General features: G+C 49.5%; 7 protein-coding genes across 7 annotated transcripts; 4 read left to right on the forward strand and 3 right to left on the reverse strand.

Annotated features, from left to right (window-relative positions):
* Positions 1-1210: 1210 nt before the first annotated feature.
* Positions 1211-3451, forward strand: EsH8_VIII_000011 (transcription factor domain-containing protein; the record flags this gene model as incomplete). Its single annotated transcript, XM_083269053.1, has 1 exon — positions 1211-3451. One exon carries the CDS (start codon positions 1211-1213, stop codon positions 3449-3451), a length of 2241 nt encoding a protein of 746 aa, XP_083128821.1.
* A 617-nt stretch (positions 3452-4068) lies between these two features.
* Positions 4069-4844, forward strand: EsH8_VIII_000012 (class I glutamine amidotransferase-like protein; the record flags this gene model as incomplete). Its single annotated transcript, XM_083269054.1, has 2 exons — positions 4069-4663; positions 4720-4844. The coding sequence occupies 2 exons, from the start codon at positions 4069-4071 to the stop codon at positions 4842-4844; spliced, it is 720 nt and encodes a 239-aa protein (XP_083128822.1).
* Positions 4845-5906: 1062 nt separating this feature from the next.
* EsH8_VIII_000013 (alkene reductase) lies at positions 5907-7088 on the forward strand (the record flags this gene model as incomplete). The annotated part of the gene is made up of 1 exon (XM_083269055.1): positions 5907-7088. One exon carries the CDS (start codon positions 5907-5909, stop codon positions 7086-7088), a length of 1182 nt encoding a protein of 393 aa, XP_083128823.1.
* A 1518-nt stretch (positions 7089-8606) lies between these two features.
* Positions 8607-13416, forward strand: EsH8_VIII_000014 (ABC-2 type transporter-domain-containing protein; the record flags this gene model as incomplete). Its single annotated transcript, XM_083269056.1, has 2 exons — positions 8607-11541; positions 11600-13416. 2 exons carry the CDS (start codon positions 8607-8609, stop codon positions 13414-13416), a joined length of 4752 nt encoding a protein of 1583 aa, XP_083128824.1.
* Positions 13417-14147: 731 nt separating this feature from the next.
* Positions 14148-14987, reverse strand: EsH8_VIII_000015 (uncharacterized protein; the record flags this gene model as incomplete). The annotated part of the gene is made up of 1 exon (XM_083269057.1): positions 14148-14987. One exon carries the CDS (start codon positions 14985-14987, stop codon positions 14148-14150), a length of 840 nt encoding a protein of 279 aa, XP_083128825.1.
* A 1387-nt stretch (positions 14988-16374) lies between these two features.
* Positions 16375-17301, reverse strand: EsH8_VIII_000016 (class II aldolase/adducin N-terminal; the record flags this gene model as incomplete). Its single annotated transcript, XM_083269058.1, has 1 exon — positions 16375-17301. The coding sequence occupies one exon, from the start codon at positions 17299-17301 to the stop codon at positions 16375-16377; it is 927 nt and encodes a 308-aa protein (XP_083128826.1).
* Positions 17302-18294: 993 nt separating this feature from the next.
* Positions 18295-19945, reverse strand: EsH8_VIII_000017 (phosphatidate cytidylyltransferase; the record flags this gene model as incomplete). The annotated part of the gene is made up of 5 exons (XM_083269059.1): positions 18295-18336; positions 18391-18855; positions 18908-19254; positions 19330-19711; positions 19799-19945. 5 exons carry the CDS (start codon positions 19943-19945, stop codon positions 18295-18297), a joined length of 1383 nt encoding a protein of 460 aa, XP_083128827.1.
* Between the last annotated feature and the right edge of the window lie 174 nt (positions 19946-20119).

The raw sequence follows: 20119 nt of genomic DNA on the forward strand, positions 1-20119 counted from the left end.
GCTCATGATAAATACTTCAGGCAGATTCAACAATAATGCAGCTTCACACAATATCCCACTTTCGGCAGGGAGCCAAGAGCGCGTGAAAGACGTACTTCGCGATAAGAATTGCGACATAAATGAATCATTTACCAGCCTAATCTCAGAAGTCCCCATGTTGCAACCTCAATTTGAAGGTAGCCACCTATCTAGGTAGCATCGGGTAGGTGTTGTAGATATGCGATCGCCCGGCAATCTCTAAGGTTGAGGCTTGAAAGCTTGATCAAGCCCACCAGCCCATATGTGGTAGAAAAGTCGTGTCATTTTTAAGCCCTCCAATAGCCATTGTGCAAGAAATTTCTCGTATTCCTCAGGTTCGGTGAACATTGGGGGGGCAACCTTGCAATTATGTTCGAAAGAGGAAGGTCGTGTAGTGGAGACATGTGAAATGAATGCAGGCAGTTGTTCTGAAACGTTAATATTGGTATCACCAATTATCGATCTCGGTCACAGCGCCCCTCAACACCGAGCCGAACCGATTATATAAAAGGCATCAAACCTGGCCTCAAAACATTCCTTTTCTAGCAAAAAAGTATGGGATACAAAAACTGTTGGAAGCAATCCTGTTCACTACTACCCCAGCTCTTGCCTAAAGACTCATCCTGTCAATCAAAGGGCGACGGTAGATCGTACTGTAAGGTACCTGTTTCAAAACAGTGGAGGGCTCAGGTCTTTTGATAAGCGCGAGTTAAGCACGCAACTTGTCACAATGCTAACTTACGCGTCTTGTTAAAATGGATTGGTTTCGCCGCTGCGCATGTAGAATCCACGAATCATATCAGCGTTTTCAGTGTAATCCTTCAATTTGTTCGACATTGGATATCGATGGATTCATCCTTCAGCGCTCCCCGTGGCTCCATTTTCGGACGGTACTTGGCCAATCACGTAGACTCCGTTGCTCCGGAGGCGCTGATGATACGGCTGACTAACTAACTTGAAGCTTAGTGCTACTGCAAGTCAGCATCTAGCTACCCCCACAAGCCAACTGTTGAGCAACATTGATGATGCCGTGGCCCGAAAAAGGATTACTTCTACTAGGGCAACAGCCTTTTGTCATCATCGAGAACTCTTCATCCCGCAAGCCTTGATCAGATGCTTATTGTGCAGGCTTCAATAAGGACAATATCGCATCGTTTCCGCTACTAAGACCCTCGATCCCTCGGCTACTAAAATGGCTGATTCTGTTACGTCGTCTCCTCAATCGCCGGAGCCCCAGCCCCGACCTAGCCTCAGGCAGAAGCGGAAGCAAGTAGGCAGAGCTTGCGATGCATGCCGACTACGTCGCATCAAATGTGACGACGGCTCCCCCTGCCTCAGCTGCCGAAATCGGGGCCAGCGATGCAGCAATACCAATACAACCAGGGCTTCCACACTTACCCAGGCTCACGAGGAAATTGATCGACTGAGGCTGAGGGTCTCAGAGCTTGAACAACAGCTAAAGTGGGAGCGGGAAGACAAGTTCTCCGGTTCGATAAATAGTCATCAGGTTCCGCCGCCGCCAACACCGGATTCTATCTTAACGCCAACTCCGCACGTTGGGGGCGAGTGTGGGAACTCGAAGATCAAAGTTTGGGAGGGCACTCAACTTCGACCTGCGCGGTCTCCTCATGAGGCGTGGTTCGGACCTTCGTCGCTCTATTTTTTTATCCATCGCTTTGGCGTGTTCCTTGGCAATAGTAGTGCTGGGCTCTCCCAGCCTTGCCACATGCTTCTTCGTTCAGCAACCAGCGCCAAGCTTCTTGACCGGCCAACTACCAATTTCCAGGATGCGTCCCGCCTCCTTACACCCCTCGCAGTTGCGAGCAACCAAGGAATCTATCTGAGTCCCATTCAGGAAGAGTACTTCATCAACCTCTTCTGGCAGACCTACCACACCTCCTTATTTGCCATTATCGACGAGACCGAGTTCAAAAAGCAGTACCAAACATTGTACATTGATGTACCGCCAGGCCACCCCCGAAAGGCATCAGCACTTGTTGACATTATTGTTGCCATGTGTATGCAATATGGCGCATCAACTCTGCCATGTGGCCGCCAAGGAAATATCGTGGAAAACAACGATGCCACGATCGCGGGCCGGTGGCATTACCGACGTGCGCAAACATTGCTAGCCGGTGAAATGGAAAGCCCTACAATATCAACATTGCAGTGTCATTTGCTGTCGGCTATCTACGTTTGCGGTGCGTCGTTTCACAACATGGCGGATAGCATCTGCGGTCTTGCTGTACGCACAGCCTATATGCTTGGTCTTCACATAGACCCATCGCTGAGTTTGGCGGAGAGAGAACGTCAAATGAGAAAACGTCTATGGTGGGCTGTCTACGTCTTGGACAGCAAAGTTGGCATGAAACTGGGTCGCCCATTTCTGATACATGATTCCTTCGCCATGCCAGATCTACCAGACGACCAGCTCGGAGCTTCAGTGTTGTCAGGCTCTTCTTTCGCCCCAATCGCAGACAATGCCACCTGGCTGAGTTTTAATCTCCACCAGCTCAAGCTATTCAGAATAGTTCGAGCTGCCCATACATCATTTTACAATCAAGACTTTAGGATTCAAGATGAAAAGACAATATGGGATGATATTTCATCCTTGGAAGAAATGGCAAACAGCCAATCTCACTACACTCGAACTCTAGAGGGGTGGGTGCAAGGCGTGCCTGATGCGCTTAAGACCAGTCGGGGAACAAAAAACAGCGCTCTCTCTACTGATGGCTCTCCCTTGGTGATAGAGCAATTTGCACCGCTTTGGCTCCAGAGGCAACGGTTACTTTTGGAACTGGAGTACCATCATATGTGCATCAATCTCTATCGGCCCTTCATATCTTTTGTTTCGATTCCGTTAAGAGGCAGCCAGGCTGAGGCGATGGCAGCCAAAAGCGCCGATCACGCCATTGAGTTATCGAAAATTACTCATCAAACGCTTTCTTCGACTTCCATTTTGGATGGATGGCATGAGGCATTCCAATGGCAGTGGAATGCTGCAATAACCCTCGCGGGGTTCATTCTAGCTTCTCCGCATTCTCCCTCTGTGCCAGCAGCCAGAAATGCCATCGAGCTTGCTCTATCTGTATTTGATACCTTTGGGGCAAACTTCGAGACCGGGGTCAATGCTGCTGCTGTGGTTCGTATGTTATGCTCAAAGATTGACACTTCCACGACCTTTCCCGTATCGAAATCCGTTTCCGATCTAGCTTCTGGGTTGGGTGACTTGTATGCTACGAGTCAAGAAGCATCCTCAACAGAAGACCACTTTTCCATGAGTCTTATGAGTAGCGCGATACCTGAAAATCCCCTGGCTCAAGGAAATAATTTTGACTTCCTTGAAATGGCTGTTGGCGTAGACTTTTGGGCCGATATCGATATGCTTGGGCTAGGTGATTTGGGTGCATTGGGTGAGGTATATGTACAGTAGCGTAGAATCAATAATTGAAATTGATTTATGACTAGGTTCTGTCTCGGGGGCAAGAATATAGTCCCCGATGTTATGAGGTTTTCGCAAATGTTTGAGACTGTCTTCCAGAAAGTGTTACTTTGAATGCTCGAACTTACTTGGGTACATACCTACACTAATTAGTGTGGTGACAGGTTTCCGGAGATGCGCTGCTACTGCCAATACACATCCCACTCCACCCCACTTTGATTGCTTGGCCGTATATCAACCAATGGGAACGACTCCAAATAGCAGGCATGCTGGTCCAATAGGAACGACTCCTGACAAATGGCATATTGGCCCAATAGGAACGACTCCCAACAGCGTGGTGTATTGGCCCAATAGGACTAACTCCTTCCACCTGGCACGTCTTATCCAAACGGAAACCAATCTCGGGATGCACATTGAACAGGCTCCTTGGAGATTATAAGAAGAAGCTTAAGTCCCATGCTTTAGAAAATTCACAGACATCATTCCTCACTCTACAAGCTCAAAGCATCTTACCATCAACTATCTCGACTTTCGACGTTTTAGAACAACATTGAACGCCTCTCAGTACCCCTTTTGACCAATCATCAACTTCAACCTCAACCTCAAAAATGTCTTTGCCTCGTCGCGCTCTCATCAGCATTACTTCGGCTCATGCCAAGCTCTTCCAGGGCACCGAAACTACTGGACTCTTCATCAGCGAAGCTTTACACCCCTACAACGTCCTAAAGGCTGCCGGCTTTGAGGTTGATTTGACTTCTGAAACTGGCACATACACTGCGGATTGGCTTTCACAACAACCTGACTTCCTCAATGGTGAAGACCTTGCCGTCTGGGAAAATGTTGAGAGCGAGTTTCGGAAGAAGCTTGACAACATGCCCAAAGCTGCCGATCTCGATGGCTCCAACTACGGTATCTTTTATGCATCGGCCGGCCATGCTGCCCTTATCGATTATCCCACGGCCACTTCGCTTCAGAAAATTGCTGCTCAGGTCTGGGCCAATGGCGGGGTGGTCTCGTCCGTCTGCCATGGCCCTGCTATCTTCGCCAACCTAGTTGATCCAGCCACCAACGAGCCTCTCATCAAAGGCAAGAAGATCACTGGGTTCACAACTGAGGCTGAATACTCAATGAAGATTATGGATGATCTCAGAAGCTGGGGGGCTGAGATGGTCGAGGAAGTAGCCGCTCGCCTGGGTGCGACATGTGAGTGTTACCCCATATCCTATTTTGCAAGTCAATCAAGCTAACCTATCATGCAGACGAACGGGCTCCAGGGATCTGGGACGATTTCTACGTTGTTGATGGCCGCCTTGTTACGGGCCAGAATCCCGCCAGCGCTGCATCCACAGCAAAGGCAGCAGTTGCTGTTTTTGAGAAGTTGTAGTGGTTCAGAAGGGCATGGCTAGACCTACGGAATTTGGAGTCCTGATTTTTGTAGTGATCCTCTCCGATAGTACCAGGACATGGCGGTAGCAGGCAATGGAAGGCAGATTGCGGTGTATTCTTTAGACTATTTACGCCAGGACTTTTCGATTATCTTGAAGAGTCCTGTTCTTTAGAGGAAATTTTAAAAATATGCATCCAATGATTTATCAGCTAGTGCCGCATTAACCCGGCCATCTTAAATTTCCTAGGTAAAACCTTCAAAGACTAAGTGTTTCCGTGCTTGATGGCCACTGACGAAACACATCATACTAGCGTGAATATTGTTCAATTAACTAATCTACGATTTGTTCATCATGCTGATACCCCAAAATCTGCGGAAGGAGATAATCTGCAAATCGATAGGATACAACTCACTCGCTTCAATTGTTGTTTATTTTATCTAAAAGGTGGATCCCCTACTAAACCAGTCTTGGAGTGTTGTAAAAGGCACAAGACGATGTTCAGTTGTGAGGGATTATCAAATAATGCGTAAAATATAGAGGGAAGTGCTTCGAGCCGATGCGTTAGAGCCAAATCGAAAAGAAAAAATTTAGATTACAAAGCGGTGAGTCTGACTAATTCCGAGGCTTCAGTCAGAATTGATTATCTGCAGGGGTATGTACATTACATACATGCTACTTACCCAGAGCCGGTAGCGGAATCGCGGAATATGTCCTCGCCAAAATAAAACTGCCAAGCCGGAGTTGCGGGGTTGGCCCCAACGTGAATTAGTCAGTTTACTGACTCGGCGGCGGCGGGAAGCGCCTAAAACAAGGAATTGAACCAATACCAGCAGTACATAATGACGAAATATCCTCGTTTTCGGGTTTCTGAAATATAAAAACGGTTGTATGACACCCTCACCGCTATTGAAAACAATCCTAGAGACCCAAGAAAACTCTTGCTTGTATCATTACTGGTATATTCCTCTTTCTCGGAACAGATTTCAAACAACTCTTTGAGCCCGGCACAAGAATCCAGTCCACAACACTACCGACCCATCACCAATCGGGTTCTCACCATGACTTCAGCAAACATCTCGGAGAGCAAGCTTTTCAAGCCGCTTAGAGTTGGAAATGCCCAACTCAACCACCGCATAGTTATGGCGCCATTGACGCGATACCGCAATGACAAAAACCACGTTGCCATGCCTTTCGTACCAAGGTATTATGGTGAACGCGCCTCAGCCCCAGGCACACTGATCATTTCCGAAGCCACCGGTACTTCAATGCAGGAGACTGGCGTCCGTCAAGGCCCAGCTTTTGTAACCGACGAGCAAGTAGAGGCCTGGCGAAAGGTCATCGCCGCAGTCCATGCTCATAAATCTGTATGGTTTCAACAGATTTGGGCGCAGGGTCGAGCTGCCGACCCTGAATACCAAAAGGCGCGTGGGTTCAAGTTTCGATCTTCCAGCGCCGTCCCCATGGAGCCTGGTGCTGCTATACCGGAAGAGATGACGGAAGAAGAAATTTTGAATGTTATCCAGGACTTCTCGGACACTGCCAAGAGAGTTGTCGCAGCTGGTGGTGATGGTGTCGAGATTCACGGAGCCCATGGGTATCTCCTGGACCAGTTTCTCTCGGATTCTGTCAACAAACGCACAGACAAATGGGGAGGTTCGATTGAAAACAGATCTCGACTGCTTCTTGAGGTTGTAAAAGCAGTCGTTGCGGCTATTGGGGCTGAAAAAGTAGCACTGCGACTCTCCCCATACGCTTCTTTCCAGGGTGCAGAATCATCTGATATCCATGGACAATACACCTATATCATCAAGGAACTAAAGAAAATGGACGTTTCCTTCGCCTATCTATCCCTCGTCGAAGCCCGAGGCGACCCTGCGAAGCTTTTGAATACGACTCAAGACCCAGCGACTGCTCAACAAACCCTCGACTTCATCCTCGACATCTGGGACAATCTATCTCCTGTCATTGTGGCTGGCGGTTACAGTCCCGAGACCGCTGCTCAGGCATTGGAGGAGCACTACGCGAAGTGGGATGTTATTGTTGCTTTTGGAAGGAGCTTTCTTGCAAACCCTGACCTTGTCTGGCGCATCAAGAATGGTGTGCCTCTTTCCAAGTACCACCGAAATTCGTTTTACATCAAGGGTTCTGAGATTGGGTACAACGACTACAATTTTAGCCAGGAATACATCGATGCACAGAGGGAGTGGGCAGCATCACATTTGGAATCGGCCTCCAAGTAATTTGGTCGGAGTTTAAAGGTACAATCCACAGTTTGCAATTTGAGTAGAACACTAGAACACTCGGTCACAAACATAAATCTAGAGATACACTTTAATAGATCCGGAAGGTCTTAGATATGCTTTTGAGTTACCAATGAGTTGTATTTAAACTTATTTCACTAAATGTTTATTTCAGCTACGCCTTACTGACTTCTATAATGGTTTTCATAATGGCATGGTCATTGTCGAATAAAAATAGGGTTCCTGTGCCTACCTTTGTAGCGATGCATAGCGTCCGCAGACTCCACACTGCCTTCTCTTTTACATCTCAAGCAAATGTAATTGACAAAATTTGCAACTATCAGAAGCAACATGGCATCAGTAAAAAGGACGATCAGGCATTTATGTACAACGTTGTGGATTTTCCATGGCGTTTCAGTGCTGTTCGATAATAAACCCTCTTACCAAGTTGTTATAAATACGTACTAGCCATTACTTGCAAACCGAATGACCTCAAAATTTGGTTTACAACTCATTCTTTTTCGGGAATCAATGGAATGGACTGTATCTGAAAGGGAATCGGACTTTTCTCCAAGTGCAGTTCCAGTTCACTCTTGGGGCCAATTAGCTTTGTCCTAGTCACACCATTCCCTGGCAGATCCTACATTTAGCGCCTTCAAGCAATGAAATAGCATCAGGCACACTTCGCCCAATCAGAATCCACTAGGTGCTACAGAACCCACGTTGTAGGTAGTACATGTAGACGTGAATAAATCAGCATACACAACTGCAAAATATGGTGCTTGACCTAAGTACCCCAGCACCAAAGATAACAAAACGCCAAGAAGATTGTGTCTCAGTGATTTTAATGACATTCCATCGCCAAAAGTAAGACATAACGAGCAAGCTGTAATGGGATTTCGGACTTTTCGGTGTGTAAAATGTCCGCTAGGTCCCCTTCTAACGGGTGGGATAGGTCCGGCGGTCATAGATTGGGTCCATCGCCGATGGTAGACGCAGATCACGCTGCATGGCCAGTCAGCACCATCGCATGGCTTCTGTAGATCTATGACGAAAGCGTAACTTCAATTTTCCAGATGAGGCTCCTAGATCAAAATCGTATGCCCGTGTCCCCACTTGGCACCCAACGCCAACGTCGCGCTGACGCGATCGATGCGATTTGTTGGTAGGAAGCTACACGTCGTCATAGATATTGACTCGGCCACCGGTCGGTGGAATCAGAAGACTGGCGCCGATTGCTGTAATCCTGTTTTTTTTATTTGTGTCGCCTAAGAAGAAAGGACCCAGAGCTCTGTAGCTCTTTTAGTTTGTATTTCTGTGAACACAAACCTTATAGAACCACGTCGTCGTCACATGCATTTGTAAATTTGTTCCATCAATATTGCTACCAGTACCTCTCCCTGCATCAATCTCACCAATATTAACACCCCATGCTGCGCCCTGTTGTCATATCCAAGCTTCGTCTCTTGCAACAGTTCTCTTCAGCATCGAATCGTACAACGGCAAAGCAAAACCACAATGGACGAGAAGCCTACACCTCGGGATAGTGATATTCCTGGCGGCTTCCCTGAGACACCCAGTCTCGCTCCAACCAGTAGCCTCTCAACGCCTTTGGGAGTTCGAAGTCACTATCAGAGCACATCCAGCCTTCCAGATGGCGATTTGGGGTTGAGCCAGCGACCTCAAGACCATGCGACCTACTTCACCTCTACTTCATCTGTTCGCGACGACGTCTCGTCTTCTACTGTCACACTCTCCGGCAATGGCATTACAGCATCCAGCAATGTAGAAGCTCCCGATGGAGAAGATGGCCTGATTGAGGGGCAGAATCATGTGGATGAGGATCCGGCTGTTCCCCCGGCTGCTTCAAATGCATTCCCCCCAATCGAAAGCGCCCAGTTCGCACCCTTGAAGACCAATACTAGCAACGCCCAAAGACCTAAGGCTAGCAGACAAGGCAGCAACCTTACAGAAGAGGATATTTTTCGCGTTTTGTCACGGCGCCGCACCAGCGGGACACATCAATCCGGCCCAGAACAAGAAGAGGAACAGCAAGAGGTCGAGCGGCTCATGTCTCGAATTTTCGGTCGAGCGCGACAAGAGCAGAGTGAGGAAGAAAAGACAAGACATAGTGGTGTTGTGTTTCGCGATCTCACCGTCAAGGGTGTTGGTCTGGGCGCTAGCCTTCAGCCAACTGTTGGAGATATCTTTCTCGGCTTCCCTAGGAAGCTCAAAATGCTTTTCACCCGTGGGCCTAAGGCCGCACTTGCAAAACCCCCGGTTCGGGAACTTATCAGCCACTTCGACGGCTGTGTACGTCCTGGAGAGCTTCTCTTGGTACTTGGCCGCCCAGGTTCCGGATGCAGTACTTTCCTCAAAACGTTTTGTAATCAAAGGGCGGGATTTGAGGCTATCGAGGGAAAGGTCACGTACGGTGGCGCAACTGCTGAGGAGATGAGCAAGAAGTTTCGAGGAGAAATTATCTACAATCCAGAAGATGACCTCCACTATCCAACACTAACCGTGAAGAAAACCCTCAATTTCGCTCTTCAGACACGGACCCCAGGCAAGGAATCAAGGCTTGACGGAGAGAGTAGAAAAGATTACATCGGCGAATTTATGCGAGTGGCCACAAAGCTGTTTTGGATTGAGCATACTCTCGGTACAAAAGTTGGTAATGAGTTTGTCCGGGGTGTTTCTGGAGGCGAAAGAAAGCGCGTCAGCATTGCCGAGGCTATGATCACTCGCGCGTCCGTTCAAGGATGGGACAATTCCAGCAAGGGTCTTGATGCAAGCACCGCCGTGGAATACGTTCGATCTATTCGAGCTATGACAAACATGGCAGAGACATCAACAGCTGTGTCGCTGTACCAAGCCGGCGAATCACTCTACGATCTTGTTGACAAGGTGCTCCTGATTGACTCGGGAAAATGCCTCTACTACGGACCCGCCGATGCTGCGAAGCAGTATTTCATTGATCTTGGCTTTGAGTGTCCAGATCGGTGGACGACGGCCGACTTTTTGACGTCGGTGACAGACGAGCATGAGCGCCAGATTCGTGAGGGGTGGGATAACCGCATTCCTAGAACCCCTGAAGCGTTCGATTTCGCGTACAGGAACAGCGATGCTTTCAGACGAAATCTTCAGGACGTGGAAGATTATGAGTCGCAACATTCGCAACAAACAGAAGAGCGTCGCCAACATGAATCTAAAAAGACAGAGACAAAGAACTACGAAATTCCCTTCCACAAGCAAGTCGTGTATTGCACGAACCGCCAGTTTATGGTCATGGCAGGTGATAAGGCATCCCTCTTTGGCAAATGGGGTGGCTTGGTTTTCCAAGGTCTCATTGTCGGGAGTCTATTCTACAACCTCCCTAATACTGCGGCCGGAGCCTTCCCACGTGGAGGAACCCTGTTCTTTCTTCTCTTGTTTAATGCTTTACTTGCTCTTGCGGAGCAGACGTCAGCATTCGAGTCCAAGCCCATTCTTCTCAAGCACAAATCCTTCTCATTTTATCGCCCAGGCGCTTTTGCTATAGCTCAAACTGTGGTGGATGTACCACTGGTCTTCATCCAGGTCATGCTATTTAATGTCATCATCTACTGGATGGCTAATTTGGCAAGAACTGCATCCCAATTCTTCATCGCCACACTCATTCTCTGGTTGGTCACCATGGTCACTTACGCCTTCTTCCGCGCTATTTCAGCTTGGTGCAAAACCCTGGATGACGCTACGCGGTTCACTGGTGTGGCTATCCAGATTTTGATTGTCTACACTGGGTATTTGATTCCACCTGATTCGATGCACCCCTGGTTTGGATGGTTACGATGGATCAACTGGATTCAGTATGGCTTCGAGTGCCTGATGGCCAACGAGTTCTACGATCGCGAGCTACAATGCAGTCCGCCTTACTTGGTCCCGCAAGGGCCCAATGCCTCACCAGAATACCAAGGTTGTGCTCTTGCAGGTAGTCCACCAGGCCAGACAATTGTCCCGGGTTCAAATTACATCGAAGCTTCGTTTACGTATACACGTTCTCACCTTTGGCGGAATTTTGGCTTCCTATGGGCCTTTTTCTTTTTCTTTGTCATTCTCACTGCCTTAGGCATGGAGCACATGAAGCCTAACACGGGTGGCGGTGCCATCACAATCTTTAAACGCGGCCAAGTCCCCAAGAATGTTGAGAAAAGTATCGCTGCTGGCGGGCGAGAAAAGAAAAACGACGAGGAATCCGGCGCAACCAGTCATGGTGCTCACACTGTGACAGATAACACTACCATGGAGAAGAGCAACGACAATACTCTGAAGCAAGTCGCTCGAAATGAGACGGTTTTCACATTCCGCAACGTAAATTACGTCATTCCGTACGAGAAGGGTCAGCGCAAACTATTGAATGAAGTGCAAGGATATGTTCGACCAGGCAAGCTCACTGCACTTATGGGCGCTTCTGGTGAGCTTCTTTCTGATACTACCTACAATATACCATTAGTTAGCTAACAAAACCACAGGCGCAGGAAAGACGACACTACTGAATGCTTTGGCTCAACGTCTCAACTTTGGGACAATCACGGGCGAATTTCAGGTTGATGGACGCCCCCTACCAAAGTCCTTCCAGAGGGCGACGGGCTTTGCAGAACAGATGGATATTCACGAACCCACGGCAACTGTACGAGAGGCTCTCCAGTTTTCCGCTCTGCTCCGCCAGCCACGGGAAGTGTCAAAGAGTGAAAAGTTCGACTATTGCGAGACAATCATCGACCTTCTTGAAATGCGCGACATCGCCGGGGCCACGATCGGCAAGGTTGGCGAAGGCCTAAACGCTGAGCAACGCAAGAGACTTACTATCGGAGTGGAGTTGGCTTCGAAGCCTGAGCTTCTTATGTTCTTGGACGAGCCGACATCAGGCCTTGATTCTGGTGCTGCATTTAACATCGTTCGCTTCCTTCGCAAGCTAGCTGACGCGGGCCAAGCTGTGCTGTGCACCATCCACCAGCCATCTGCCGTCCTGTTCGAAAATTTTGACGAGCTACTGCTTCTCAAGGCGGGTGGTCGAGTCGCTTATCACGGCCCCTTGGGGCATGACAGCCAGGAACTTATCCAATACTTCGAATCGAATGGCGCCGACAAGTGCCCCCCAAATAGCAACCCCGCTGAGTATATGCTTGAGGCCATTGGTGCAGGTGATCCGAACTACAAAGGCAAGGATTGGGGCGATGTTTGGGCACAATCGAAGCATAAGGATGCACGGTCTCGGGAAATAGACGAGATGTTGTCGAAGAGAAGAAATGTCGAACCACCCAAGAGCCTCAAGGACGACCGCGAATACGCCATGCCATTGTCTACCCAAACCATGGCAGTAGTCAAGCGATCGTTTATTGCCTACTGGCGGACACCAAATTACATACTCGGCAAGTTTATGTTGCACATAATGACGGGTCTTTTCAACTGTTTCACGTTCTACAAGATCGGCTACGCATCTATCGATTACCAGAACCGACTATTCTCCATTTTCATGACACTTACCATCAGTCCTCCGCTCATCCAACAACTTCAGCCAGTATTCTTACAATCGCGACAGATTTTTCAGTGGCGTGAGAATAACGCCAAGATATACAGCTGGTTCGCCTGGACCACGGCTGCCGTGCTTGTTGAGATTCCTTACGCCATCGTCGCTGGTGCGGTTTACTTCAACTGTTGGTGGTGGGGTGTTTTCGGATGGCGTCTTCCCAGCTTCAACTCGGGTTTTGCCTTCCTCCTCGTTATTCTCTTCGAGCTATACTATGTCAGCTTTGGCCAGGGCATTGCAGCTTTCGCCCCTAACGAGCTTCTCGCCTCCCTGCTGGTCCCCATCTTCTTCCTCTTTGTTGTCAGTTTCTGCGGTGTGGTTGTTCCACCAATGCAGCTCCCGGCTTTCTGGCGAGATTGGATGTATTGGCTTACGCCCTTTCACTATCTGCTTGAAGCATTCCTCGGAGTCGCTATCCACGACCAGCCAGTTCGATGTGAGCCAGGAGAATTCGCTAGATACCAGCCACCCCCGAATCAGTCCTGTGAGGAATATACGCAGCCGTATATTCAACAAGCAGGTGGCTATGTCCAAACGGGAGAAGGTGGTATTTGCGAGTTTTGCCAGTACACAACAGGCGATGAGTTTGGCGCAGGATTTAGTGTGTATTACAGCAACATTTGGCGTGATTTTGGCATCTTCTGTGGTTTCATCGTCTTCAACTACTTCGTTGTTTATGTTGGAACATGGTTGAAGTTTAAAGGGAAGAACCCTTTCAAGAAATTAATGGCGAAGAGGAAGGGTAACAGTGGGGAATAGGGACAGCAGATTATGCTGCTCCAATGGAATGTCTTCATCCAACTGCTCACGCAGTTGTTATTACATAATCACTAGTTGAAAATGTTCGTTTTTGGTGTGTTTTTTGGTCCCAGGTTAATCTACGATTACAGCTAAATCCACCGAGTAATTTATGAAAGCCACTTTCAAGGCCGAGGGGGTATCCTTGTTCCTATGTTGAACATACACACTGCCACCTAGCTGTCTTACCCTACTAAATGCTTTTATTGTTATTTTTATATATCTAGTTTGCATATATATAAAAGCCTCATATATTATAAAGCTAGATTAATAGATCTACTTGTGAAGTAGTAGCTGAGATGCCATGAATTTTGGACCTAGCAAAACACATCTTAACAAGCCTTTTAATTACCATTTTTCCTCAGACTCTAGGACGTTCAAGCTCCTTTTGATCCTTCACCCACCCATTGTATTTAACGTCACTCCAGCTTCCAAGTGTTCCCAGCGAGCATTCTTTTGAACTCCAGTAGATCATGATCACGGTAGACATCGAGCTGGCTAGACCCTCCGCACTTCTGGCCTAAATTTTTCCACCGCAGATGTCAACATACAGAGCTTAGAAGAAAGTCAGTTACACTCCCAGATCAACTCGAGTTGCATAGGAAGCTACGCAAAATATTGGTGTGATAAAGAGCGCCTTTTTCAACAGTTGGCAGGAGTGAAGTATAACGCATTGGGTATTTGCCTCACCTCTAGGGAATATTAAATACGGCAGCAAAAGCCAGAGCAAGCACGAAACCCATACCAAATTCCATACTCCGCAACGATGCTGTGCTCTCCTCCTTCCTTGGACAGGGCGCCGTATTGTTCTGCCACGTGCCCTCGTCGCACCCCATGTTGCTCAGCATCAGGGCAGAAACATTTGCTGCAAGTTCTGCAGCAACTGGCTTATAGGCGCACTTGTTCAAAGTGATGTTATTCGTTTCAAACACTGGGCAGGGTCTACCCTCATCAATTGTCTTTCTCACTTCAGCGATGCGAACTGCCACTGTGTTCTCCTCGGGCTCTATACAGGAGTTGATGGTGGCCTCGACGTCAGGGAGCTGAGCCCCAGATGCTATGCTGAACTTATGAGTCTGTTTGTAGTATCGCGAGCGCCAAGCCCACCCCTTTTGATCAAGTAGCGGATCGGTATTGTTCGCGAAGCACCTATTCTTGACTTCGACCTCCCATTGGATTGTGTAACTGCCTGTTGGACGGTTGGTCATATTGATTGCGGGGATATAGAAGAGCTGGTTGCTTGGTGTCGGCCCGGCAAGGTCGGCGAATTTGTCGTAAGTAAGGGAAAAGATTTCGAGGAAGTCATCATGCTTCGGGTCTGTGCTACCGATCGCCCCATTAAGATGAATATCCAGTGGCCAAATAGCGTCAAGGTTCTGTACACCGAAGACGATGGGAAACCATTGTGTCGGTGCGTACGTCTCGCTATGCGGAAAGATGAGGTCGACTTGAAGGTTGGCGGGGAGCTTTCGTTCTGCATTCACGAACCATGTTAAAGGCTGAAGGAGCGTAAGATAGATTGAAAATCGCATTGCTGCAGTATGTTTGGGTGTTGTGACAGATCACCGGTGATGTGACGGCTGTTGGGGTTTAAAAAGTTGAGAACATGCCCCATCGAGCTGATGGGGACTGGCCAGATGCAGATAGCGCGCCAGGTACCACCTAGCCGAACCCCGGTTGCCAAGTGCTTGTGCCACAAGTGATGGAGTCGCGACCAGATATTTTCGAATCATGTGTCGCTAAAGCCTGCAAGACGGAGATTAGGTCTCAATTTAGAGAGCTGACGATGCGGCGTTCTATCTGTACTAGGCAGCATTTTGTATTTTCTACAATTGCGAGCTAGTTTCTTACTTTGGTGACACTTTAGTCCTCTCCGCCGAGTAATGCGACAAGCTGATACTACTCCCCCCATTTTAAACTGGAGTAGGATCAGCATGCGTGTATGCTTAAATCAAACAACTTACCAAACGTATTAAGATATTCGTCGAGCTCCTACCTACACAGGTATCACCCTGGAATACTAACAACCACTCTAGCAAATCACTGCTTACCTTGTTATGCAGCTACCCTAACCCCCGCAGCAGATATCCTGTCGAATATTAGAAGGGCATAAAGGGTATCAAGTGCCCGAAGTGCTTGCTAGGCGCACGAAGTGCGTGGCAGATACCTGCATCATATAGCAAGTAGAGCGCCTACGGAACACACCGGGGGCATACACGAAGAAGGGCCAAAAGGGCTGCACGCATGGCAGTGCAATTTATAAGAGCTGAAGAAACAACATACACATGCCTTACAGCAAGCTACAATCCCACAGTATGAATAATATTTACTACCTAGCCGCAATATCTTTCTTCGTAACACGCACCCCCTACCCTGCTCGCCCTACTCACCCTGCTCCACCCCGCTCACCTGGGTCGCGCGACCTTAGGGTGATGCAAAAGCTTATCAATGTATGAGAACACCAGGTAAGCGAAGGTGTTAGTCTTCTTACACTGTACATAATATTATAATCGCAACGTCAGGCTTCAAGCATGAATAGGCGATGCTAGTGCCTTGATGGTGCCCAGAATATGACAGTTCTGCGAAAGTGGTTTCGGCTTCACAAGCTTTACATTGGGCAGGCTAGCTGGAAAAATACAGAGGAGCCATGGACGATTTGCGATCGTTTGCCGTTGTGGATTTCTGCCTCCGATTTACCCCTCATTTTTCGGAGTTGGTGCGATGAACGGAGACCGCGCTTGTATTAAACTTGACCCAACGTAGTAGTTACGGGACCTAGGAGATGGCTGCAAAGGACAGGCTGTTGAGGTGAAGCAGAAAAGATATCATAAGCTCGACACATGCCGCGGAAATCTATCCACAAAGTAATGGCGGCGTCTAACCAATGCAGATTTAATATAACCAGATTCATCCAATTGTTTAGTTCTTGAAGTCGCCCTTGGTCAATTCATCCTCCAGATCGTAGTATACCTGGAACTCGCAGTAGCAAATCTCCGGGTCACTCTCGACGTCAAAGTTGAACTGCGCCTCCTCGTCCGTGATAGGTACCTTGGCCAACCCATTAGCCGCCGCCGCCTCAGCCAGTAGTTGTACGCGGCAACTGCGCTCCATGGAGGTATACAGGAAAGCAGCCTCATCAACAGTCTGTCCGACCGTCAACAGGCCGTGATTCCGCAGAATACAGCCCTTGCCATTGGGGCCCAAGGCCTGGGCAATAAGATCACCCTCTTCGGGTCCAAGAACGACACCACCGTAGCTGTTGTAAACGCTGTGGGCGTCGCCACGGAACTTGCAAGCGTCCTGGGTAAGCATCTCCAGCCTGCGTCCGAAGACAGACCAGGCCTTGCCGTAGAGGCTGTGGCTGTGGCACACGGCGTGCACGTCGGGGCGAGCCTTGTGTACGGCCGCATGAATCAAAAAGCCGGCTGTGTTGGGCGGCTTGGTGCGGTTACCGCCGATGACAGCGCCGTCAAGGTTGACAAGAATCATGTCGCTAGCCTTGAGCAGTCCAAAGTGTCGACCAAGGGGGTTCGTCCAAAAGGCATCGGGGTATTCTGGGTCCCTAACGGAAATGTGTCCGCTCATACCCTCGATGTAGTCCTCGCGGTACCAGTGGCGGAAGGCCGCGGCCATGTGCTCGAGTTGCCACTGGCGCTTGGAGGCGAAGTCTGGGAACTTGGGGATGCCGGCGAGCGCGACATCGCCGTGGGACATGGCCTGCAGGGGCGTCTTGTTCACGAGTTCGTGTCCGTGCTTATTGTGCGATGCCTCCTTGGCCGCGACGGAGGCGACGCGGGCCTCTGGGGCCGCGGTCTCGGTGTCGTTGAGGATAGCAGACGGAGCCATGGTGGGTCTTATGAGCGGTTGCGCCGATGTTCGGACTCTGGTAAAAATCGGGCACGGCAGGACGTCTGGTGGTTCCGAGGGTTTCGTTTTCGAGCACCGATGGATCGAATTGATGAATCTAGTAAAAATCGATGGGGTCGTTCAAACGTAAGACTAGACGAAGTTGAGTCTGGGGAATCGATGGAGATGGGATATTGATAACGCGCCACTTGCGAAAGGCGTAAATGTCATACAGATACTAGTATCAACCAGCGTCTGACTTGCCGGAGCGGGGTTGCGGGTCAAGATAAGGTGCGACCGGGATCGCTCTCCCAAAGGCGACCGGAAACCGGAAACCGGCCCGGTCCAAAGTTCGGACGGCCGGATAAGGACTTCCATGGGTACGAGCGGCCCCGGCCATGCTACGGTTCCCGGACTGCATTAAACGTCTTTTACCATTGATCCATGGAAAAGCAAGGTCGTCACGAATGGCCAGACGATAAAAGGACGACAAGCCGCCAATCTGGGAGGGAAAAAGGCAACGCAGTTCCAGTATACTAGTGACATTGTGGCAACCATGCTGTGATACACCGATTGGGATAGAGCAGGTTATGCGGCCCTTCCATATCGATATAGGCATCATGCAGCTGCTATGAACAAGATTTGACACCGACGAAATGAAGAGTGAGACGTAGTATGATGAAAGAATCCGTCGCGAGAGGGTATTTTACAATAGCGTGCCCATGCATATTCCATCCGCCCGTCGTAAACCAAGAAAATCACTTGTACAGCGACCGTCGTTGTCATTACGCAAATACTTTTGTTTAGCCATGCTGCGCAGCCCCCGACTGCCCGACATCAAAATCCCGTTCATTCGCTTTTCCTGAAGAATCGAGATTGGCGCCGCGTGTTTTGACTCGAGTCAGCACATGTACCGGACTTCGCATTAGTTTGTCATTAGATAGCAGTAACCTGCTTGTGCTCCACAGCTCCAAATCGCCCGTAGGATATCCTTCACCGCTTAGCCTGCAAAGCCTTGTCCAAGCATTGAATGATCTGGCAAAAGGTCAGCACACGTTACTCCGGCAGGATAGTTAAGAGTTCACAAACCTCGTCTCCCCAAACGCCTTGATTGCTGAGATAGCGGCCCATGCCTCTTACCAACTCCAGTTGCTCTTCAACTGTCAAGCCCGTAACGGCCAACTCCATGACGCTGCCAAGGCCGACCTTGTTGATGGCGATGAAGGAGTGGTAGTACATGTAGGTGAAGAATCCCATGATAAACTGACAATCCATGCGATCCGTCATGCCGCCGTGGCCCGGGATGGAGTCGCCAAAGTCCTTGATCTTGAACGTGCGCTTCAATCCGGAGGCAAAGAAACCACCGAAAGGAGCGATCAGAGAGGCGAAGGTCGCAAGAACCAAAGTGTGGAGCTGCATAGGGGCCACGGTGAAGGAGAGGCTCCTTTGCATGCTGGGAGGCAGGAAAAACAGGGGGGGCAGGCTGAAGGTCTTGGGGTTGAAGACGGGGTTGCGCGTGCACTCGAGGCCGGTAAAAATGTTTGCACCCAGATCCTGCAGAGGTCAGCGGGCGGGTACGTGTCTAGCAACATCCACGAGTACTTACAGTGACAGGGCAGAGGAAGAAGTCGGAGCGCATCAGCACGCTGTTGAGAAGTATGCCAAAGATGATGGTCATGGCCCAGGCGCCAACAAAACCCTCGACAGTCTTCTTGGGGGACAGCGCAATCAACTGTGTACGACCAAAGGTGATTCCGCACAAGTAGGCCCAAATATCATTGGTGATGACCATGGCAGCCGGAAGGAAGAACCAGATCATACCCTCAAAGACGTTGTTCATGATGAAGTGGGCTTGGACAACAATGAGGTACAATGCCATATGCGTCCAGGCGAACTGGGTGAACTGAAACTTGTAGTGTCCATTTTGGAGCGAGGTGACGAAGAAGACGAAACCTAGACGAAGTCAGTCAGCGCGTGCCCAAGAAATCGAGTTGGGCGAGGGGGTTGCAGCGCGCAGCAACGACGTACCGAAAATATACAAGATGAAGCTGATGAAGCGGTGGTGAGTTGCCAAGGGCAGCAAGACCTTGCCGACCAAGACGATGTGCTTGAAGTAGTAGATGACAGTTTCACCGTACAGGAAGTACATGGTGGTGGCCAGCCAGTACCAGTTGAGGCTCTTGGCGGATCGCAGTTGACGGGCGCGGCTGGGGACGCTGGCGATGGCAATGACCTCCTTGAAAGAAATGATCTGGATGGCGGTCATGATGCAGATGATGTAGATGTGACCCATGAAGAGGGCCGTGAGGAAGCCAGCAAACATGACAAAGGTCCAAAAGGTACGGGTCAGGAAGTTTGCCTTCTTCTTCTCGTAGGCGGCTCGTTTTTCCTCCTCGGGAGATTGAGGCTGCTGTTATGGGAGGCACGAGTCGTTAGCAATGGCGGGACTGTGGTTGATGGCATTGTGAGCGCGGGGGCGAGCGCAGCAAGGGCTTACCTCTGCGATATTGTCCAAGGCTGCCCCCGACTTGAGCTTCGTGGGCGAGCCGTCTTCGCTGACGTCGCTGAAGCTGGAGCGGCGAACCTCGCCATGGCCGTTGGCCTTGTGAGGGAACTTGACGCCCCTCCGTGTGCGTGCCATCATGTCTCTCTGTGCGGATTCGAGGGGTTTTGGGGGAAGCGAAGAGTGGTCGCCTGCGATTTTTCCCGTTTGAGAGGAGATTCGACCGACGCGACAAGAGCTTCTTCGAGGGCGACTCGTGGGGTTATGTCGCTTCTGGTCGCAGAACGGGTGGTTCGGATGCGGGAAAGATGAGAA

The sequence above is a fragment of the Colletotrichum jinshuiense genome, chromosome 8 (genome assembly GCF_051148585.1).
Source record: "Colletotrichum jinshuiense chromosome 8, complete sequence".
NCBI lineage: Eukaryota > Fungi > Ascomycota > Sordariomycetes > Glomerellales > Glomerellaceae > Colletotrichum > Colletotrichum jinshuiense.